The sequence below is a fragment of the Zingiber officinale genome, chromosome 8A (genome assembly GCF_018446385.1).
Source record: "Zingiber officinale cultivar Zhangliang chromosome 8A, Zo_v1.1, whole genome shotgun sequence".
Classification (NCBI taxonomy): domain Eukaryota; kingdom Viridiplantae; phylum Streptophyta; class Magnoliopsida; order Zingiberales; family Zingiberaceae; genus Zingiber; species Zingiber officinale.
In genome coordinates, this window is record NC_056000.1 from 128231226 (window position 1) to 128254814 (window position 23589).

Genomic DNA, 23589 nt, shown 5'->3' on the forward strand with positions numbered 1-23589 from the left:
GTTGAAATCACAATCTCAACTTTCAAAGCCATATTTTAGTTCTGTGAAGTCTGGACATAGCCTATGTTTTGTTCTTGTTGAATATTACCACTCAAGAAACCAACTTCTTTTGTGCAATCAGTCCATCTATCTATCAATAAAGTTTTCACAGATTGACTTACTAATCTCACAGGTATTTCTCCTCTCTCATCAGTCAAAACAAGATTCTATAAGCAACATATACCATGGAGGTACAGCCTACATGTGGCTAGGTTCAAATATTATTACACAAAAAATGACTCATACTGTACTACATTCAGTACATTCACATTCTACATGTTGGTCCGACTAGAGACTCACATGCTATCACTTCTCCTAAAAGCTACTACATTGTTGGAATTTGACTAATTCTCCATGCCTCTAGAAGATAATTCTTGAAGTCTTATCCAGAAATATAGCTATTTGATGTATATTGTAGGTACTAAATGCACCCAGTTGAAGATTTCTCCATAATCCACTAGTTGGCAACAAAAAAATTATACAAGTTCTCCTAATGCCTCAGTTTTCTATCCTATCCATTAGCTTCTAATGAAGCAAACTATTAAATTCTCCTGATCAATTAATGTACTTGTGTATTTCTCTTGTGGTAGAAGGTCTCATCCTATCATCCATAGGAAACATCTGAGAAAAACCATTTTTTTCTTTCCCATTAAAATCACAATGTCACGAGTCATTCCAAGAGTTCCAATCCTGAGCTTTTATTTAGCAACAACTAAGTAGTGAGATGTCTCACATTCCTAACCAGAGACATAATGGATACATAGTCGCAATTTTATCCTCCATTTGAACCCACACCCATTTACTATACAGATGCCCAACCGATTAAAACCTGACTAAAGTTTGCCCATACCTCTTTAATTAGGGTACACGTTGGGTACTAGAAATCGACATAAAATAGGTAAGGTAGGAAACAAGATTACCAAAACAAACAGGTTTCCCTGACACCTAAACATATAAATATTTGCTAAAAATATGTACTGAAGATAAATTTTGCAACACACAACTAAAACATTAATAAAATCAGTCATTTTAAAACTATAATCATGATTAACTATTAAAATCATCTAAACAACAATAACTAAAAAAAATATTTTTAAAAAATAGATTTAGATATTATAATATTCAGGTTTCCGAATTCCAATTAGCATAAACCTGAACCTGCATATTATCTGAAAATAATCAAATATATAAAACCAGAATACGCATGTTCAGATTAGCACAAAAGAGTACCTGGACTTGAACAGGTTGGGTATCAACAATAACAATATTCTTAACCAACTTATTGTTAACGTTACATCTGTCATCTATATCAGTACCACAATAAATTCAGATTTGCAGCACAACTTTCTATTTGCTATTGTACAATACTCAAGTCACACCATGATGTCTGTTATTTAAACATATCTCAAAACTCAAGAGTTCAAAGCAAGGATTTCTGGACAGAAGTAATAGTTAAAGATCAAAAACCAATATTGTGATTAAAAAGTAACTTATCTGTAGTGATAGATGAGTGAAAAGAGAATTTTGAATGCATTACCTTGATCACAAAAAATCTGTCAGGCTTCACTTCGAATTGCTCAATTCTACCAACTATAGTTTCTAAGAGGATTCGCATCTTGTCATTATAACCCACCACAATCACCTAAAGCATCAATCAGTATGTTAGTTCATATCAACATCTAGCTAGGAAGGATGTCTATAAAATGCATGCCTAGCTTTGGGTCTACCAAATGATAACCAAAATATTTTCTTGATTAAAGTTATCCCTCTCTCCCGAGTTTCCATCAAAGCAAACAGAGCCTAAAGTATAATTGCTAAAAGTTGATTCTGGACTAGATATGACAGACAAAAGGATCTAGCAATTTAGTCAACATATTAATATGTCTTATTATGCAGATTGCGTAGATATCATGGCCAAGTCTTAGTATTGAAAATACAACACAAAGGTAAATGTTATTTGAGATAAAAAGAATTCATAACCTTTATTGAAGAGTGAGGCGCATTTATATACTACACTAGGAATCTATCTTACGAAACTATAATTAAAGTAATTGACAGCTAGCTAATCGACAACTATATTAGCTAATATATACAGATATATACAGCAAATACTCCCTCTCAAACTAGAGCATAGATATTAATCATGCCCGACTTGTTACAAAGTTAATACCCGAACCCAATTTAAAGCTTTTGTAAATATGTCCTCTAGTTGTTCTCCAGTTCTCATATATCCTGTAGAAATCAAACTTTGTTGAATTTTCTCATGAACAAAATGACAATCAATTTCAATGTGCTTAGTTTGCTCATGAAACACAAGATTCGATGCAATATGAAGAGCAACTTGGTTATCACACCACAATTTTGTTAGTATTGAAATTTTAAGTCTTACTTCAATAAAGAGTTGATATATCCACATTATCTCGCACGACCATAGCTTTATAAACTGACTCTACACTAGATCGTGACACAATATTTTGCTTCTTACTCTTTCGTAAGACTAAATTTTCTCCAACAAAGAAACAATCTTCTATCCATTTTGGAACTTGCTCGATTTACATCTGAAAAACATTCAATATGAGTGTACCCGTGATTTTCATATACGTCCGGGTGCTCCTTTTAAGTAACACAAAATTTGCTCTAACGTTGCCTAATGATGAACTATTGGAGATGACATTGACTAACAACACTAACCGAATATGCAATATTTGGATGAGTCACGGTAAAATAATTCAACTTCTCAACCAACCTTCAATATCTCTCAGAATGTTCAAATAATTCCCCATCTCTTGTGAGGTATGTTTTGAGTCATTGGAGCACTATAAGACTTTGCCCCCAATTTTTCTATCTCAGTTAATAGGTCGATGACATATTTTCTCTGAGATAGAAATATACTTTTTTACTCATAATTTCACCACGCAAGAAATACTTTAACACTCGAAGTTCTTCATGTGAAACTAAGTATAAATGAGAGATTTAACAGATGAGATTCTCATAGTATCACTTCTAATGATAACAATATCATCCACATACACAACTAACTAACGGAATGATACCAGCTCCTAACTTCGTGTAGAAAACAAAATGGTCAGACTTGCTTTTTATCATACCAAATTTTCCAACAACCTAACTAAATTTTCCAAACTAAACACGAGGACTCTGTTTTAAATCATACAAAGATTTTCAAAGACGAGAAACCCACCCTGACTCCCCCTAAGCAAGATCACCGTGAGTTGATCTCAAGTTGAAGAAAAGCATTCTTGTTATCACCATGAAGTAGCGGCCATTAAAATAAATAATTGAACATATGTCAATTTTGCAATAGGAGAAAAAATATTAGAATAGTCCACACCATAGGTCTGAGCATAGCTCTTAGCGACAAGACAAGCTTTCAATCGGCAACTGACCCATCCGGATTGACTTTAACTGCGAATACTCATTTGCATCCTAGCCCATTTTTCCCTGAAGGTAGATCGACCAAGTCCCAAGTGTCATGTTCATCTAAAGCATTCATCTCCTCTTTCATTGCATCTTTCCTACCGGGATGAGAAATGACTCTACGGACAGTTTTAGGAACAAAGATAAAGTCAAGTGAAGTAATAAAATAATAAAAGAAAGATGACAAGACGTTATAAGAAACAAAAGAAGAAGTAGGATAAGTATACCAGTGTTTACCTTTGCATAACACAATAGGAAGATCATCGCTCGGGACTGGATCTGATGATGAAGGAATAGGTGCAGGACATGAATCAAGAGGTTGACATCTGGAGTAGACTTGAATAATAAGAGGTTGGAGCTGGTTCCAAGATGGGTGCAGAGGATGTGATAGAATACATCAACAAATCATCATCCTCCCTTTGACGAATCAGAGTAGATGAGGACGGAAAATAAGATGTGTCTTTCATGAAGGTAACATCAATTGAGACAAGATATTTATTAATACTGGGACAAGAACACCTATAACCTTTCTGAAGATGAGAATAACTAAGGAAGATACACTTCAAAGACTTAGGATCTAATTTAGTGACATGCAAACGAACATTCCGAATAAAACAAGTGCTACCAAATATCCTAAGGTTAACAAGAAACAACAACTTATTGGGAAAAAGGATTTTATAAGGGATCTCACCTTGAAAACAAAGAATGTCATGTGATTAATGAGAAAACATGCAATAGAAACTACATCAGCCAAAAAAAGGTTTGGAAACATTTATTTGAAATAAAAGGACTCGTGCAGTTTCAAGAAGATTTCTGTTTTTACATTCTGCCACATCATTTTGGGGTGAAGTATCAACACAAGAGGTTTGATAAAATATGTCATCCTGACCCATATAAGATTGGAATAAACCGGACGTATATTCTTTGGCATTATCACTTTGCAAAATACAGATAGACACATTGAATTGAGTTTTTAATCTCAGCACAATATGCACAAACAGAGAATAACTCAAAACGATGTTTCATTAAATATAACTACGTCACAAGAGAATAATTATTCACAAAAATAATAAAATACCTAAATCCACGTTTAGACAAAATAGGACAAGGACCCTAAATATCATAATGAAATAATTCAAAAGGAATAGTAACACATTATTTACTCTAAGACTCGAACTAAGATGGTGATATTTTGCAAACTAACATGACTCACAATCTAATGAAGACACCTTACTATATTATAGACAAAGCTTCTTGAGCAAAGGAAGAGATGGATGATCCAACCTACAATGAGCATCGAAAGGAGAAGTAACACTCGAGCAAGTAAAAGATTTTAGGAGCGTTGTGTCAAGAATGTAGAAACCTCTAGACTCATGTCCTTTACCAATAATCTTCTTCGTTAAAAGATCATGAAATAAACAATGATTTTGACAAATTAGGTAAATATAAGATAGAAGACAGTGTTGGGTGCTACTTAGAATACCGTTCTATTCCCTGTACAATAAAAATTTATACAAGCACAGAACTTTTCCTAGCAACCCATGTGCTCTTCAGAAGTTAAACTTGGATTGGAAACGAAACTTAATATTTTTACTCCAAATTCGTTCTTCAAAGTTAAACCTGGATTGGAAACGAAACTTAACATTTTTGCTACAAGTTCAACCCTTGTGTTCTTCTGAAGTTAAACCATATTACAGAAGTTGATTAAATATTTATTTCAAGGATCGACTTCCAGGTCGTAGGCGAGGCACAAGACCTTCTTGGTTATGGGATCATCCACCACTTCCTACACAAAACCTTTCAAAGAAATTGAATATTTAAACTTCTCACATTAACCTTAGATTTAACTACAGAGACCTCAATCAAAGCACAAGATCGAAATACAAATCGACGCACAAAAACGAAAACACGAAATCGCTAGCCTCTTGTATTGGTATTTCAGGATCCATACAACGAAAACAAAACTAGTTGTACTGCGGAATAAATAACTAGTTGTACATTTCTTCGTAGACAGAGACCTCTTGATCTTCTGCCGTATTCCTCTCCTCTTCTTAGACGTCGTGTGGGCGACGATCTACCAAGACAAAAACACCCGAACCCTTTTTGTTTCCAAGCCGCCTACCACCAAAGGATGCAAAGAAAAGAACGCCGCCTCCTTCTTCTTCTCCTCCAAACCGCTGGCCACCAAGGTGCTTCGTCTCTTCGTTTTCTTTTCCTCCAAGCTCCGGCCACCAAGAGAAGATGGGGCGCCGACCCTAGAGGGAAGAAAAGGGAAGAAGAAAAGAAGTGGGGCGCCGACCCTAGAGGCAAGAAAAGAAAGAATAGGGTGCCGACCTTAAAGGAAAGGAGAGGGTTTTTAGTTGTGGAGAGAAACTTATCAATTCTTAATTGAATTGTTGATTGTTGTGGCACATCCTCCTCTCCTTTTATAACCCATTGCCTTAGATAAAAAAGGAGAAAAAGTAATAGATTTTTGTTTAGAAAAAATCTCTAGAAAAGAATTAACATAATTCTTTTTTGAAAAAATTCTTAAGAAAGAATTAGTATAATTCTTTTTAGAAAATTTCTAAGAAAGAATTAACATAATTCTTTTTAGAAAAATCTCTAAAAAAGAATTAACATAATTCTTTTTAGAAAAATTTCTTAAGAAAAAATTAATATAATTCTTTTTAGAAAATTTCTAAGAAAGAATCAACGTAATTCTTTTTAGAAAAATCTCTAATTCTGTTGAGAAAAAATCTCCCTTTTTTTCTTTTTTTTTTTTCTTTTCTTTTCCTTTTGGTTTGGCCAGCCCCTTGCTTGGGTCGGAAGCAAGGCTTGGCCGGCCCCTTGCTTGGGCACCAAGCAAGGATGTGGTCGGCCCCTTTCTTGGGTAGGAAGCAAAATCAAAACGGGTGAATACGAGGCTTTATAGAGGCTACAACAGGGATCGAGAGGAGGAATTGGTTTTGGCCTCATGATGACTTGAGCTTCCTGTGTTCGACCCGAACAACCAACTCAAGTTCATCAATAATAACTCATACCACTAAAGAGTTATTATTGAACTACCACACCAATCTCATATTGCAATATGGTTTCTTTCTTATCATGAGTGCGTTAGTCTCCCTGTGTTTAAGATATCGTATGTCCGTTAATTAAATGAGTTACTGACAACTCACTTAATTAACATCTAGCTCCAAGAGTAGTACCACTCAACCTTATTATCATGTCGGACTAAGTCCACCTGCAGGGTTTACATGATAATCCTTATGAGCTCCTCAAGGGGACATCATCAACCTAGATCACTAGGACACAGTTTCCTTTTATAATCAACAACACACCATATAAATAATATTATTTCCCAACTTATCAGGCCTATTGATTTAACTGGATAAATCTCACCCTTTGATAAATTAAAGAAATAAATACTAAGTATATGTGTTTGTTATTATATCGGGATTAAGAGTACGCACATCCATAATAACAGAGGTTTTGTTCTTTTATGTAGTCAGTATAAAAGGAACAACCTCAGATGATCCTACTCAATACACACATAGTGTACTAGTGTAATTTTATAGTCAAGATAAATTAATACAAAATCACACTACAACCATTCCAATAGTTTGTCTCAATCCATCTTGGTTGTGAGCTACTATTTATAATTTATAAGAAACTGATAATATTATCTTCTGTGTGACACCACACACCATGTTATCTACAATATAAATTAAATGGACAACTGTATTTAACTAAATGCAGACATTTGAACAATATGATTCTCATTTCAAAATAAATGTTCATACAAAAAGCTAGGCTTTTAGTATACATCCTAACAGACAAAGGAAGCAAAGGTAACGGTAGAAGTGTCAGACACACGAAAACAAAATGGAGACCCATCAGCTAAAGTAACGGTAGGAGTGTTAGCTTTAGACAGAAAAGTAGAAAAGAGACTAGAATTACTGTCATATGATCCATGACACTAGAATCAATGACCCATTTAGTGGATAAGGAAACAAGGCACGCGCTGTGTTTACCTGAATCAACAATAGCAATAATAAAGGAAGATGAAGACTCGAGTGATTCTTGATATTGTGAGAACTTGGCAAATTCATCTGCAAAGATAAAAACTGATTTATAAGAGGCATCATTAGTGCATGCAATATGGGCCAAGTGCTTTTGCTTATTTTTGTATTGAAGCTTTCTATACTCAAACTTTGTACGACCTAGCTTACAACAATAGTTGCACACAATACCACCAAAATTCGACATTTGAGTTTCTTTGTTTCCACTATGACTAGTTGATCTTCCAAGTACATAATTAGTATTGTGATTTACCAAAGCACCACTAAGAAGAATGGGTGTGGTACTTTCTATACGGAGAACGCGACTAAATACATCTTGTAAATAGAAGACCTCAAAACCAGAGAGAACTTGTGATTTAGAAGATTCAAAGTTAGGAGATAGGCTAGCAAGGAAGCTCATAATAGTATCTGTTCTCGTTGGTAGCGTTGAACCTTCACATTAGAGCTAGAGGGTAGCAGCATGTTAAGCTCCTCATATGTCTTCTTGAACGCCATAAAATAATTGATTAGAGGCTGATCTTGTTTTTCCACATGGTAAAAGACTTCGCAGGAGAGATTCCCTTTTCCAGAGTATAAAAACTCTAAATACTCCATCAATTCTTTAACAAATTCAATCAAACCAATTACCTCACTATCAATACAATTCCGAACTTGAAGGAACAAACGAGCATCCTCTCTAAGCCATGTCGGCTTCGAATCATCTTTAGGAGAATTATCAGTCAAATGACCATCATTATCAACACTTCATAGATAAAGACGAACAATCTTACTCCAATCCAAATAGTTCGAATCATTTAGCTTATAGTCTGTGATTTTAGACATCAGAGGCACTACATCTGTCAATATATGACTTATTCTTTGTTGGAGCAATCTAGGTGCCCTAGGTTTTGATGTTTGGGCAAAGGTTTAAGTTAGGTTTATTGTTGTATTTAATATGCATTGTAAGTGTGTAGGATACAGGTACAACAAGAAAAGTCCAAGTGTGATCTTGGCAAAGGAGGAAAGTCCAAGGATGAGTCTTGGCAGTGTAAGTCCAAGCATGTAGTCTTGACAACGTAAGTCCAAGTGTGACTTGGCAATGGATGAAGTCCCGGAGGCGCGACCTCTAGGCAAAGGAAGACCCGACAACAATGACAAGGCCGATGGAATCTCCAGAAGGCAAGACGTGAAGGATGGGGAGACATCCGAGGGACGCAAGGCTGATGGAGGAGGCTAGAAGGCTAGGTCTAGGTTGGTCGGGCAAGGACGAGTGCTGAGTGAATGTACTCGGGAGTTAAATCCTAGGATTAGGATTTTACTGTAGCATACTGTAGTAGCATTACTATATCAGTACTGTAGCAGTCGACTGGTGTTTTCATCAATCGACTAGTAGCCGACCGTTGGCTTGTAACGGTCGAATTTCACTTAGGAAAAGTCGACTGATGGTTGTACCAGTCGACTGGTGGCGGGAAAAACACTAGGTGTTTTCCTCCCGAGCTCTATTTAATAGAGTTCGGGGTGCTTAACCAAGGCTGACGAAAATAGAGATGGTTAACCCCTATTAGAGTCTCCAAAGTCTTCTTGAGTGATCAAGAGCTTGTGCGAATTTGTGGCGAGGTTTCTCCACCCTCAAGGAGCTACTCGAGCTAGTTGGAGGTTTTCTGGGGAGTCATCCACCGACGGATAGAGATTGTAGCCGTGGAGTGGGAGCTTCATCTCCGAACCACGTTAAACAACGTGTTAGGTTTGCTTTCTTTTGTTAGTGTTTATCTTGTATTTCTGTTGTGCACACTAACCATTGTAGGAAGCGACGTTTTGGGTGAGACGCTATTCACCCCCTCCCCCCTCTAACGGACGTCAAGGTCCCAACATTCTCAACCATAAGACTTTATCCCAAAGGAAATCAAAGAAGAAAAGAAATCGAAGGAAGATTCAAACCAACAAGATACCGGCGCGTACGGGCACGCCCCTCCTAGAAGTTGTGAACCCCATGATTAGAGAATCGACTATGAATGAGGAAGATCGACCAAGACGCAGCAGCCGATGGACGGCGAATTGATGAAGGTTACGACAGAGATGGAACCCTAATTTCGAATCTCTAATGCTCTGATACCATGTTATTTGAGATAAAAAGAATTCATAACCTTTATTGAAGAGTGAGGCATATTTATATACAAAACTAGGAATCTATCTTAGGAAACTATAATTAAGCTAATTGACAACTAAACATAAAGTAGAAATCAAAAGTAGATATCACTCTGAACTGTACATCAAGAGCTTGTTCTAATTCTTAATTTCATATTAATATTAGCACTAGATGAACTTACCAATCATATTTAAGATGAACAACAAAAAATCAAACATTTATATAAATAAAACAAAATAAGAAAATAAAACTCCTATGAGTAGAGATATAGAAATATATTGATTATATTATTTATCAAGGAGACGAAGAAATTATTAGAATTAGAATAAAGTAATTTTTCAAATGGACAAGAACTAGAAACTTGTGTTATCATTGAGTACCGAACAACTAAAGGGAATTTTATGGCCATGGTGTGACCGTAGTTTATTGACAGGTGTTGGACAATGAGAAATTACGTACCAAAAAGTTAATATCACATTCATGAGAATGCTAAGATAAAAAGTACTACTATCTGAGCACAATAAATACATCTTCAATAAGTGGCAAATAAGAGAATATTATAAAACAGCATAGATAACTAAGAACAAATGTTGAATAAATTACCTCAAATCCCATTCTAGTGTTGTATATGGCATAGTAAAGACCAGCAACTTTGGCATAGTATGCTGAAAGCATCATATTAGAGATAGCATTGCAAGAAGACAGTTAATAGAGCTCATCCAAACGAGCAAAAATATATAGAAAGATAACTTTAGAGAGAACTATCTATGCTAAAAAAATATACAGAAAAAAATATACAGAAAAATAACTTTAGAAAGAACTATATATGCTAAGGTGCATTGAAGTGAAATTATGAACTAGAAATTCTGCCAAATGGAAAAGTTAAGACCTACAATAAGCAAATATATAATGCATTAGTTTCTAAAACCATAAAAAACATCAAACTACCAAAAATCAAAAGAATTAAATAAGTCAAAATTGAGTTTAAAATCCCAGATAACATCAAATAGACTTGAGCTGTTTTGCACAACCTTTACCCAAACATGGAAAACCCAGCAATTCCTGTAGCAGATGTTGTGGGATCTCAATTTGGCTTGGGTTCAATATCCATTCCCAGTATTACCTCAATTTAGAAAGAACTCATACATTATCATGAATCCATGTTTGCCCCAACTATTTGGTGCTGGGCACATTAATTTTATCAGTCCATTGATCACTGTTGAGGCACATTAATTTTTGGGGTCAAGACAGACTATGCCATATTAGATACTAGCAAAATCTCGAGCCAAGCCAACATTTCAGCCTTTGATTAAAACGACACTATTTTGGTATGGTGTCAATATTTCGATGTATAGTGCTAGTAACAAATTGGCGTGCAAGGAGAAAAGAGATAAGAAAAAGATAAGACAAGTATATAGTTAACTTTAATATTTGTTTTCCATCTAGAATGTTACGATTTTGACATTATCCTGAATGAAGACATTATAAAAAGAAAAATAACATTCAATTTTAGCATCCCTTATTTTAGCATGCTAAGGGATGTTGACTGCTAACATAAAATGATACTCATCAACACGATTAATACAACAACACAGGAGGCATTTCAACCATTTCGCCTAGCACGGTATAAGATTTCAAACTATAGGCACTATCTACTGATATTCAAATCAATTAAATCATCTTTTTTTATTGTATATTTTTTAGTTTCCTACTCCCTTAGATATTCCACTCTAAAAGCTTCAACTCATCTAACAATAGAATCCATTGGTTATCTTTGAACATATGTATACCATTTCAACCTATTTTCTCTCATTTATAATCTATTGGAGCTACACCTAATTGTTCCTAAATTTATAAAGAACTTATAGTATCATACACTACCCTCAATATGAGACAAACCCCCTTTTTGTGATAAGTGCCTAACATATGCCATTACATATTAGCAGTTAAAGCTTCCAAAAAATGGCAATCAAAGAATGATTAATGATTAGTGGAGGAGCTAGGTTGAACTTGAAGTGTCATCAATGTGCTACAAAACCGTACATAAACTGTTACTATTACTCAGTTAACACTCCTCTGGAACCAACTTATACTAGAGAAAAGATTTCATAACAAAGTGTGCCAAAGAAAAGCAATTTTAATAGTGAACTCAATATTAATGGATAACTCCTGGCCAATGCAATTGAGTAATACTTCACAATGCAATATCCAATGTAGCAGATCCAACTTTCACAATTTCTTCACAAATAGATGAGAAAATGGAATGATCATTACAAATTTCTTACTATCAGATATGTCACAGATAGACAGGAAAAGTCCCACTAAGTTGATAGATCTGAGCTATTTGCCAAAGCTTAACCTCACACTAAAGATAATGATAGAAAATTCATCTTGGTCTTATAAACTCCATCACCCCACAACCTCCGATGCAGGAATAAATTTGGATGTCAAAATCTCCCCAATGAAGCTTGATATCCTCAAGGCCAAATTCCTAATCAGTGGTCTAAGGGACTCCATGATGGCTCTGCCATCCCAAACAACCTTTCAACATGGATCACCTTGCTAAGCTCAAGACTAGGACTGCTAGGATACCATATGTCACATGTCATCCAAAGTAAAACTACTGACTTGTTCACTTGAAAGGCCTAGACAACTCGCTAAAAAGATATAAAAATACTTTAGTCCAAGTTAATGGGATCCATACTTCCCAAATTTTTTTTATGTTAACTCAAAATCTCATATGTGACCCATACGAAAAGTCTTGAGACCTATCATTTTATCTAGAGCCTCCACAACTGTTCTCTGAGAGTGTCACATTCATATTTTTGACACCAACTTCACCAGAGGAAGGAATGGAAATCTCGATACGTAATCCATGTTCATCTTTCATTCCACAATATATTGACATGATTACTACTATACAAAAAATTCTGCAGTGTATAAAGAACAGACAATTATACATTCAAGAAGTTCAAAATATAATGCAAGTTTATCTTGTTAGAACAAAATCATCTAACATAGTGATGAATTGACATGGAGTGCTGAATATTCAAAAATAAGAAGTTGCCATTTTACTTGAGTAGTTTGTCAAAGAACAAATTTACAATAGTTTATAAATTAGAATTCCAGTTAAATTGGTACTTCAAAACCTTGTCTATTCAATTTTAAAAAGTTCAGATCCATTTATCTATTAAGTATATGTTCTGTAATACATCAACAACGTCCCCCTGGGGCGGTGCGGTGGTTGAGGATGGGGTGTTGCCACATGAGGTCTTGGGGTCGAAACTCGGCACGTTCGAGCATGTCCTCCCCCGTGCCTTGACCACTTGCACTAATGGCTAGTAGTCACCCGTAATTTACCTTCTCCGAGTTGGCCTAGGGAAGGGTTGGCGGGAGGGCTGGGGGCAAGCGAATCGCCTTTTGCCACATGTAATACATCAACAGTCTCCAATAACAATAGTAAAACCTTATTAAATGTCCAGCTAACTCCTAAGCTTGACCACTCTATATTGGTAAAGCCATGAGGCCCATGACAGGCCTACTATTGTATCCCATGGAAGAAGTTGAAATATGCAGAATGCATTTTTGCAAGTTGCAACAATTCAATGCAATCACTAGAGTACATAATTTAGATACTATAACTACTATGATACAGAATCTTCCAATACTCAATCAAACCTTCAGATAGTTGTCCACATAAGGCCCTGGATACCTATCTACTTACGCATTAATGTTCAACATATACAATTCAATAGGTTGATTAGTAAAAATTCACTAATTGGGCTGCTCTATTACTTCATGAATACAAGCAGAGGGAAAAGATTTGACTCCATAAAAATTATTAATTAATTAACTCTAATTTCTTGCTAAAAAAGCATTGAGAAACAAGTAGGTGCTAGATTTTTCTCCATTCAAAAAGAAGAAATATTGGATCACTTAAACAAAAACTTTATGAGATTACTCGTTATTTCCCATAGGATTCATTTATCTATCTTGTTTATCTTATAGAACTCTGGAGAAGAGTTGCATATAACACTCCTAATATCATGGAAACAATGTCATACCAAAATTTTGGGAATATATGAATTGAAATTATAATTTTAACAGAGAAAACAAGCTACAAGTGAAAGAAACCAAATACCATCCAAATTACCTGGTGCAGTATGCAAACAATTTTTAGTTAAAATGGTTACCTAAAAGAATCTTTTAACTTTTGGTATCTGAATTTGGCTAATGCAAAGTTGACTATCAAAATTCAATTTTTCTACAATAATGATATGTATCTTATGATTCTTACCTATTCCAACTTTAGACATGTGGCAAATTTTCTCGCAATCAGTTAGATTGATACATATGAGCTACAACCTTAACTAAACATTTGAAGGCATCCTAATCTTTAATTTTTCAGTTTTTAATCATAGTCAAAACCTTATCAAGAAGCAGGCCTGTTCAACCGGTCGGTTTATCGGTTTACCGGTTTATCGGTTCCGGTTAATTCCGGTTAACCGCATTTTATTGACAACCGGTTAACCGACCGGTATTATTACCGGTTCTACCGGTTTCGGTTGAACCGGTTCCGGTTGGTTAACCGGTTCCAATCAAAAACCGGTAAGCCTAGTAACACAAGGCATTACTGGCTGTTGAACTCTGCATTTTTCATTGTGAAATAATTTCAAATGTGACTTATCATCCTTAGTAACCCTCTTGCCTTCCTCATGAGTTAGTAGAAGAAGACTTGAGAATGTTGCTACATCATTTGACTTTATCTTATCTCCTTTTCTTTCTGTTCTTTGTAACAGGCAAATGTTTGGAGATGATGCACTCGGTTCTCTCAACATTAAGATGATCGAGGTGGCTTGGAGTGTTGGGGCAGCTTGTAAATTTACAGACAGTGGAGGAGCTGCAGTTGCTTTCTGCCCAGAGGGACCTGCTCATGTTCAACTTCTTGAGGAGGCCTGCAACAAAGCTGGTTTTACTAGCTTAGATTAACCGGTTTACCGGTTAAACCGGTTTGAAAAATCTTAAACCGGAAATCGAACCGGTTAACCGGTTAACCGGTTAATCGGTTAACCGGTTAACCGATTAAAACCGGTTAACCGGTTAACCGGAACCAGTAAATTACCGGTTTCGGTCCGGTTTTCGGTTTGTCGGTTATTTTGCACAGCCCAGAAGAAGATAATTAGTTGCCCAGTACCAAAGACTTAAAACGTAAAACGTACAACACTAAATAACCACAACCCTTAAACTTCATCAAAAGTGAAATGCGTACAAAGCAATAAACAGTCAATAACCTTGTAAACATCAAAGCAAAAGTACATGTCAAATCATGGATGCATATAATGGTCCACAAGCTCCTAGTGTCAATTTTCTTGGTACTTTGCTAGAATAGCAATGCCTTCACGGGATAAAGAAACACGAAAAATGCAACATCAAGCAAGATATATGGTGAATAATAATTGTAAGAGCCAAATATTTTTGTGTACACGTGTATACAGAATTATGTGTCGAATAGGTGCTTACCGTACTCATTTAGATAATCAATTAGTAATTTTGTAAAAATATAAGTAAGAACTTCAGCTTCTGGAGAAACGATCGACTGTGGGCAATTAAATTCAACTTTGATGTAAGCTTTAGGCATTGAGAACATCGTATCAGGTTTATACCACAATCTTGAGAAACTTGATGTCCTTAAGAGAATGGGGTACTTAACCTGCTAAGGAACATAATATGTTATTGCTAAACTGACAAATGATTTACTAAAAGGTTATTGAGGTTATGGTGCTGTACCTTCTCCTGAGCATTTTTTATTGTCAAATCTGATGGAATGAATACATTTTGTTTTGGAAGATGCAAATCAACTTCAGGAGCTTTTGCTATCCATTGCTAAGAAAATGTCTTAAATTGAATTAGCTCATATTTACAGTCCAATAAATGGAAAGAAAAAGAAAGGTGCAAACAATGGAAAAGTTGTCAAATTAGTCACTGAATTGAACCTTGATTATAGAAACTGGGACTTTTTCAACACTGTAAGAAGTGCCATACCAAGGCTCAACTAAGTCTGTACATCCTTCAAAGTTTTTAGACTCCCAGAACATTCTGAAATGAATACCTAGCATTAGCTGAATGCTAATTATTCTAATTTTGACATCACACATTTAAGCAACAGAATAACTTATAATCATAGTTCAACAACCGTATTAGTCCAAATTATCTAAGTTGGCCATGTGAATCTTATCCCACCATTGCTCTCTATGAATAGCTATACCGCTCAAATTTCTTAAATCATATCACAGTATGTGAATTAGAGTTTCCTTCGGTCTTCCTCTACCATTGTAACTTGTCTAACTATAGAACATAACATGTGATCATCTTTGAAAATGTGCATACGATATCATCTAGCTTCTCTTTGGTATACTCAGTTGCTTCTGGATAGTAAAAGTATTAATTTTGGCTTGTCTAGTATCTCAGCAAATTCATCATAGACTTTACTACATTATTATTTTAAATGATGTTTCATGACTAACATTATAATCTATAAAATATAAAATATGACAGGTTATACCATAATCCTATACGCTATAAATGCTTTCCTTTCGCCGTCTAAATATGATTAAAAACTATGCTGATGCTCATACGGTGTAGACACTTTTTACGACAACCATCAAGTTCTAATGCAATACTCAATTTATTTTCATCTGAACTTGGGGAGTGACATTAGCCAAAAAGCTTACATAGAATACATTGCCAAAACCTAATAACTAAAAGCTTACAAAAATTATTCTATTGATCAAATATATGTGTCCACCCAGCAATCACTGTCAAAGAAATAGTTTGTGAAATTTAGTGAAAGAACAAGCAGCAATTATATAAAACTAATATTTCTACAAGAGTAGAGAAAAATTGTTGTACTACTTGTAAATTCTAAAATACAAACTTTTTGGCTAAATTAAATTATAAAGTATATGGCATTAATCAAACTACAATTTTTTTTGGCTAAATGAGAAGTATAAAATAATTCGATAGCAACAGATGACATGTAAATTTAATCTGCAAAATTTTAAGTGAGACATCTAACAAGAATGATGTAAGCCAAAAAAACTTATAGCAGCATTGGAATGATGAAAAACTATTGAACTCATATGTTAAAAGTTCACCTGATATTTTCTGGGGTCAGTTCATCCAATATCGTCTGAATTGTACTTGGAACAAAATTTGAAGGCAATGACCATCTGACAAGCCAATCTTCAGGTGGAAAATTCTAAAGTGAACATAAAAAAGAGAGAGAGAGAGAGAGATCAGATTCTTTATCTATACTTTCACAAGATCGAAACAGATAGTTTAGGATTATTTCGATTTTCGACAATACAAAGGGAAGCAAACAAAAAAAAATCATTTCTGCCCTTTCATTTCCCGTCCCGAACCCATACCACTCCATCCCTTTTGATTGGGGTTAAAGGTGCCAGTGAAACAATGCAGTCCGACGAGAACTTCTCCTTTTTTGAAAGCAAGGAAGCAAAGGGTGGAAGTGACTTCAGACGCTTGGGTGAAGAGGACTCTCTACCACTGCTGATTGGATCCAGGGATGTTCAAACAGATAAGAACAAAAAGAATACAAAATGCAAGTTCTTCAATCTCTATTTTCAATCTCGATTATTGTTTCTTATTTACCATTTATTGTCTTATAGAGATGGAAGGGAGCAGCCACATCTGATTAGAAAACAGGAAAGAGACTTCAAAATTAATTTTTAGTATCAGAAAGATTTTGACCCGTGATGAGTTGCAAATCAATTAGGTTACTGAAGTATAGAATAAGGTTTAAAATTTCGATCCGTGCCGAGATTTCGTTTCTAGACTAGAACGGTACGGTTTCGGTACCATATCATGCCGTGCCAATATAGTTTATGTATTTTTAAAATATAAAATGTATTAATTTAAAAATAAAATATTTAACATAAATATTAAAAAAACACTATAAAAATAATCTTTTAAAGCAGGAAAAGACATGAAAATAGATAAATAAATAAAAAAACTATTATAATTTTTAAATTAAAAAAAAAGGTAGTCCGGTGCACGATAAATTAAAATAAATAAAATATAAAATTAATTAGATAATTTTATTAGAGTTTAATAAAGCCTCTTTAGATTATCACCATCATAGCTAAGAGTTGACTAAAATAATTAACCTAAGTTTTAATTAAAAAAATCCGAAATCCGACACCACTCTCAAGCTCGCATGACTTCGGCGCTGCCACGGGTTGCACGACCCCTCAACGGCGGCCGAGAGGGTTGCGTGACTCCTCCGGGGTGCCGTGGGGTCACGCGACCATTCCGCAGTGGTCACGTGGTTGCGGGACCTCTCCGCGGTGGCTTTAGGGTCGCACGACGCCTCTGCGACGACCGTGGAGGGGCAATGCGACCCCTCTACTGCTGTTGCGGGGTCGCACGACACCTCCTAGCTGTCTCGAGGCCTAGTGCTGGGGTCGTGCCAGTGTCGGTCGGAGGGCAGAACAAGATGTTTCGGCCGTTTCGACCAGTTCAGCACAGTATTTTAAACACTAGTATAGAAAACTGATGATGATGAACAATTTTGAGTCTGTCAATTCTAATTTCTGCATATTAAAGTTGAATAGAGCAAGTTGACCATCCATTTCCATTTTTTCAGCAACCAGTTGCGCTGAGGTGTGAGGCCATCAACTTGATTGGTTTGGATCATAATCAATTGATCCTGAAAAGTTTGGCAGGCATATTGGAAGAGGACAGTGAGTACGGTCTGTCACCTAAAATTTTATATAGCCTTTCTTATGATGTCATCCAGTGGCAATCCAACAAATCAAAAAGAGTGATACCTAACAAACCAAGGTTATGCATAGAATAGCAAGGTATTAAATCATCTAAATTGATTGTCACATGCAACACATAAGAACCATTTCAGATTGCTAGGACCAGATAGATCAAGTCCGAGTCCCACATAAAACACAAGTATGTCTGGTTACCATAAGGGAACAATTCTATATAGACAACACCTTTGAATTTATAAAACAGAATATAAATGTTCCAATTCCAAAGATTTTAAATTCAGAAAACTATAGAGGTGGCATAGTCTTGAAAATTAGTTTTTTCAGTTCACCTGAATGTTTGATGCGATATTCACAACATAACGGCATGGGGAGATCTTGTCTTGATAGTGAAACTGTGTTTCACTGATTGCCACAAGCTTTCAGATAAAGGGGACAAGTCAGAATTAATTACAAAAGGTCTACAATAAAGATGTTAATATGCAAAACAATATTCAGTAGCATATCACTCCTTTCTGGTTTATTATCTTTTTAGCCAAATAGCAAAATGGACATTTAAGATATTCAAATTAGAACAACTGGAGACTAACATAACGACAAGAAAGTTAATCTGTTTCCTGCCTGATTATTGTGGAATCTGAAAGAATGGTGGAACGATAAAGAACGCTGTACAACAAATTCAAACTAATAAGACAAGGCCCTTCACTCGCACAGAGCTGTGAATTATAAGAATGTTTATATTTAAGTTAGATTATATCAATTCAAATATAAGAAAGAAAAGAAATGCGCAATATTGGCCCATTCAAAAACAAATATCTATAGTTGGTCTGATGGAAAGTTTTATTTTTCTATTAAAACACCTCTCGAGTTAGAATTGGAGGACTAAATTTTAATTTATTTTCTCCTTTATGTTTCACATTTCAACTAAATATACATTATGCATCTTTAAGGTTCGGAGAGGTCATTATTAAAACTTAAAATCCTAGATCCGCCCCTGGAACAGTTATGAAGGCCTTTATGCCCACAATTTTCCATTCTGTTTTAGTGATTCAGTTGAAGAGCAGAAATAATTGTAGAATGACTAATCAATAGCTTTTAAGAGTTGGCCTCCATTCTCAATCTAGATAAATAACTAAAGCATTTTTTTAATGAAATTTTGCCTTCCCCATTCCACATTTGTGAGCATATATGCGACAGATATGTCACAGTTATGTCAAGAAGTGACAAGACAATAACAGAGGTTTGATCATTTTATAATATCAAATCACCCAGTTACCTCATCAAAAATCCATTTATTTACTCCAGAATTCTGCAGAAGATCAATATATCTGAATAATATCCCAACAATATCTTCAATATGCTCTGAATAAACAAAATGAGAAAATGGTAAACACAATATGCAGTGAATAATTATAGGGTTCCACAAAAAATGGAAATACTATAGTTAAATAGGAATCTAATGGAGTGTGTTTACAGGAAAATGAAGTATGACAATCTAAACTAACCATGACCTTTATCAGTGAGTTCAATAGAAACACTGAAAAAGGAAAATTCTAAACTCCAATCCCCTTCCCCAGCTTCCAAACTTAATGCCCATCCTGCAGAGTCATAAGAAGAAAAATTACATATGCAAAGAAACATGAAAAAGAAACTAAATTATACTGCAATGCGCACAATCTTCTTAGATGTTTGTTGTCTGGTGGTAAGATAAGACCAGCTAGTACTTCCATCAATACTGATAATTCAAAATTTAACAAGAATTTTTATGATTGGCGATCATGACCCATGTGGTTCACCTATTAAATGTTTATAATTTTATATAATCACAATATATTTTTACTAGAAGTTGAAGAGTCACTTGGGTTTCTATTATATGCGACAGACGGCCATCCCACGGATGGCTTTTTTATTCCCCACTCTACTGCATGGCTTCCTCTACCCACCTCAGTAAAAGAGCTCCTCACTTTCATAGAGCTCTATCACAAGTTTGATCAATTGTTGGTCTTCATAAGCCCTTTAAGCTCCATAATGTTATGGTGGCCAGCAAGATGGTGTGTGATCGTGATCGCTGAGGTTGTCTTGACGAACAAGCTTCTTGGTGGCAATGGATTTGCAAGCCAACTATTGCCTAGTTTCATAGTGGGTGGGGTGACGAGGTAGGTGTCTCAAATTGGCCACACCTGAGCTCAGGCCCAAAGGTTTAAGTGGCATAGACGCCCTCCATGGGTCAATCGAGGATACCTATATTCCTCAAACTTGTGTACAAGTATCTAAAATGGATATGAATCCGAGTGTCTGGCAACTATTTCTAGAATTTTTTACACGTGATCAATAGAAATATTAAGTATCCAATTAAGTACCCTATGCTCTCACTTGATGATTGTGATTGTTTAAATCCCATATCACAATTTAAAATATCAGTTTCATAATAGTTTTGATCTCTGACAGGAAGAGCTCTGTATAGAGGTCAACCTATGCCAACAGACAAAACAGATTGCAAGAGATCCGCCATGTCAAACTGCTAGAGTGGTGTGGAGGAGGCAATGAAGCAAGAAAAAGAGGAATATGTAATTCCTCTAAGAATTGCTCCTTGTTGAACAACAGGAATCAGCACTCCTGCAGAAACCATTCATCTATCAACAAGAACCAGAATTCATTTATACCATTAGGATTTATTAACTTCATCATGTAAACATAACTAATCCATTAAGAATAAAGACATAGGAGGGAGGGGTCTCATTCGGATCCTAGAGGCAGCTAAGAGGTGCTCAAATCAATGGTGATCATGTCTGCTCTTCTGTGATCATGGCCTATGACATCGAGAGAAGCCCACTTATACCAATAGGTTTTGTTAACTATAACTCGTTAACTTAACAAATCCATCAAGCACAAAGATATATATGAGGGAGGGATCTCATTTGGACCCTAGAAGGCAACAAAGAGGTGCTCAAATCAATGTTCATCATGACTTCTCTTTTGTGCTCATGACCTATGACATTGAGAGAGGACTGAGGAGGCAATTGGAAAGTGAAATCCTTTCCAGAAAGAGGTGACTTAGAGGAAGAGGAAGAGCTCAGAGTTGCCCTTGGAGATCATGCTACTTGTTGCTTGCCTTTAATGACCCTCCTCACCAATCTAGCCCAATAAAGACAACTAAATATCCATGTATCACTCAAAATGTGTGATATGACAGCTAACTGTTCAATCTCATTGCAAGAGTTCATGCTTGTAAATTTAAACATACTGATATTTATATCCTTGAGCTAAATCTAAATATGTGTCAAATACTTGTACTCCAGCTGGAGCAACGGACAAGAGGAATACAAGGCATGAGAAGAATGCAACTTCAATGACTTCCTCCACGCAACCAACCTCTCATCATTCTTTCTTGTTTCACTCAGTCTCTCATTTTTCCTTCTAGAGTGCCCAATTAAAGCAAGTTTCCAATGAGGTTAGATCTAGCTAATTTTGTACTAGGATAATTTTTACGACACTCATTATATTTGATTTTATTTCCTACAACCTATTAGTCAACTATTCCTGTCATATTTGAGAATGATGACTAATTAAGGCTGGGCTTGAAAAGTCAATAGAAAAGACCATATGAAGAAAGTAAATGAATAGGATGGCACAATCATAAGTTAAAATTACCTAATTGCTTCAGAACGAAAAAGACAGATCCTTCTCCTTCATGTCCAATAAGATGACTTAAGTACCTGCAAGGACCTTCTTTATAGTTCCGAATGCTAGGTGCAATTGGCCAAACGACCCTAAGTTTGTGTCCTTGCTTTATCCTAACCGCCTTTACAAGAATCTGCATAATAAAGCAATTGAAGACCAAAGATAACAATTTAGAAATTCAGTATTATTTCTAAAATTATTGCAACAAGCATCATCTTTATGTAAAGTATTCATCCTGGATGAGTTGCACGCTGACTTTAGTGTACCTGCAGATGTTCAGACGAGCAAGGCTGACCAGGGAAATAGGAGTAATTTTGTCCACTGTTTTGAATATCACAAAACTTCTGTTCAACCAGGCTTTGGATGGCATCAAGACCCTCTAACATACTTGAGTTGATTAGATAAAATAAAAAACAAATACAGAAACAAAATTGTAATTCCAACCTCTTGCATAAACAACAAGGTGCATCAGATTTGCAGAATAATTCTTCTTGTAAAATTTAAGAAGTTCAAGCCTTGTATCCAAGCCATTCAATTTTGGTTGAACCTCCAACGTGTTCCAATTGCCTGTTACATTATTCCTCTTTGAGCAAACATAACAAATCATTGCAGTTTCATGCTTTTGGCTAAATTACTAGTTCACTATTGCAAGTAATTGGAAATTTATTGGGAAATTTTATATATTTATTGTTGTTAATCCGATGACTCTTCCTGCAACTCAAGTATAATTTCCTACATTCCAGCTGCTAGAACAATTAAATTCATAATCAAGAAAGTTAAGCTAACCAAATTTCACTAGTTTCTAAATAAATATCAAAATGTAGCCATCAAGTATTACCCATTGACTTTGGCATATCTTGTAGGGTACTTTATTTTATTATGTGCCCTAACTATAACCTTTTAAACGCTTGTGATTTATTCTTTATCCTGTAGGGCATACCAAAGCCAGTAAGTAATCTATGATGACAACTTTTCGACATATTTATTTAGCAACACGTACAATTTGAACTGTTGGAATAAAGAGTTTTTTAATATTCATCATATTTCAGGAGAATTACATATGCGCATATAGCCACACAACCCTAAGCATCAACTTATTAACAAAAGATAAAAAGACTTATCTACCCTTGCTTCTCACAACACTCCCCCTCAAGTTGAACATATATATCAAACATGTTTAACTTGTTAAGAGAAGAGTCAAACACAACTTGGGGTATAGCTTTTGTAAACATATCAGCAAGTTGATCCTCAGACTTAACATAAGGCAGACATAGCTCTCCAGAATCAAGTCTCTCCTGAATAAAGTGACGGTCAATCTCAATGTGTTTAGTCCGGTCATGTTGTACTGGATTATTTGCAATATTGATTGCTGCCTTGTTGTCGTAATACAACCTGAGAGGTAATTCAACCTTTAATCCTATGTCTGTCAACAGAAAACTCAGCCACAACATCT

At 35.4% G+C, this 23589-nt stretch overlaps 1 protein-coding gene across 5 annotated transcripts in view; it reads right to left on the reverse strand.

The window, feature by feature from the left end:
• The window catches only part of LOC122010200 (insulin-degrading enzyme-like 1, peroxisomal), a 64308-nt gene that overhangs the window by 19932 nt on the left and 20787 nt on the right, over positions 1 to 23589 (reverse strand). For 2 of the 5 annotated variants that reach the window (XM_042566647.1, XM_042566652.1), the window contains 13 exons: positions 22581 to 22703; positions 22403 to 22515; positions 22107 to 22269; positions 19961 to 20053; positions 19732 to 19817; positions 18788 to 18874; positions 16815 to 16918; positions 15654 to 15756; positions 15448 to 15543; positions 15181 to 15373; positions 10264 to 10325; positions 7488 to 7565; positions 1577 to 1681 (listed from right to left, as the gene is read on the reverse strand). In XM_042566647.1, the coding sequence (XP_042422581.1) occupies positions 1577 to 1681; positions 7488 to 7565; positions 10264 to 10325; positions 15181 to 15373; positions 15448 to 15543; positions 15654 to 15756; positions 16815 to 16918; positions 18788 to 18874; positions 19732 to 19817; positions 19961 to 20053; positions 22107 to 22269; positions 22403 to 22515; positions 22581 to 22703 (1406 nt within the window). The remainder of the gene's footprint in view (positions 1 to 1576; positions 1682 to 7487; positions 7566 to 10263; positions 10326 to 15180; positions 15374 to 15447; positions 15544 to 15653; positions 15757 to 16814; positions 16919 to 18787; positions 18875 to 19731; positions 19818 to 19960; positions 20054 to 22106; positions 22270 to 22402; positions 22516 to 22580; positions 22704 to 23589) is intronic. The other 3 variants (XM_042566648.1, XM_042566649.1, XM_042566650.1) reach the window with 3 other exon arrangements.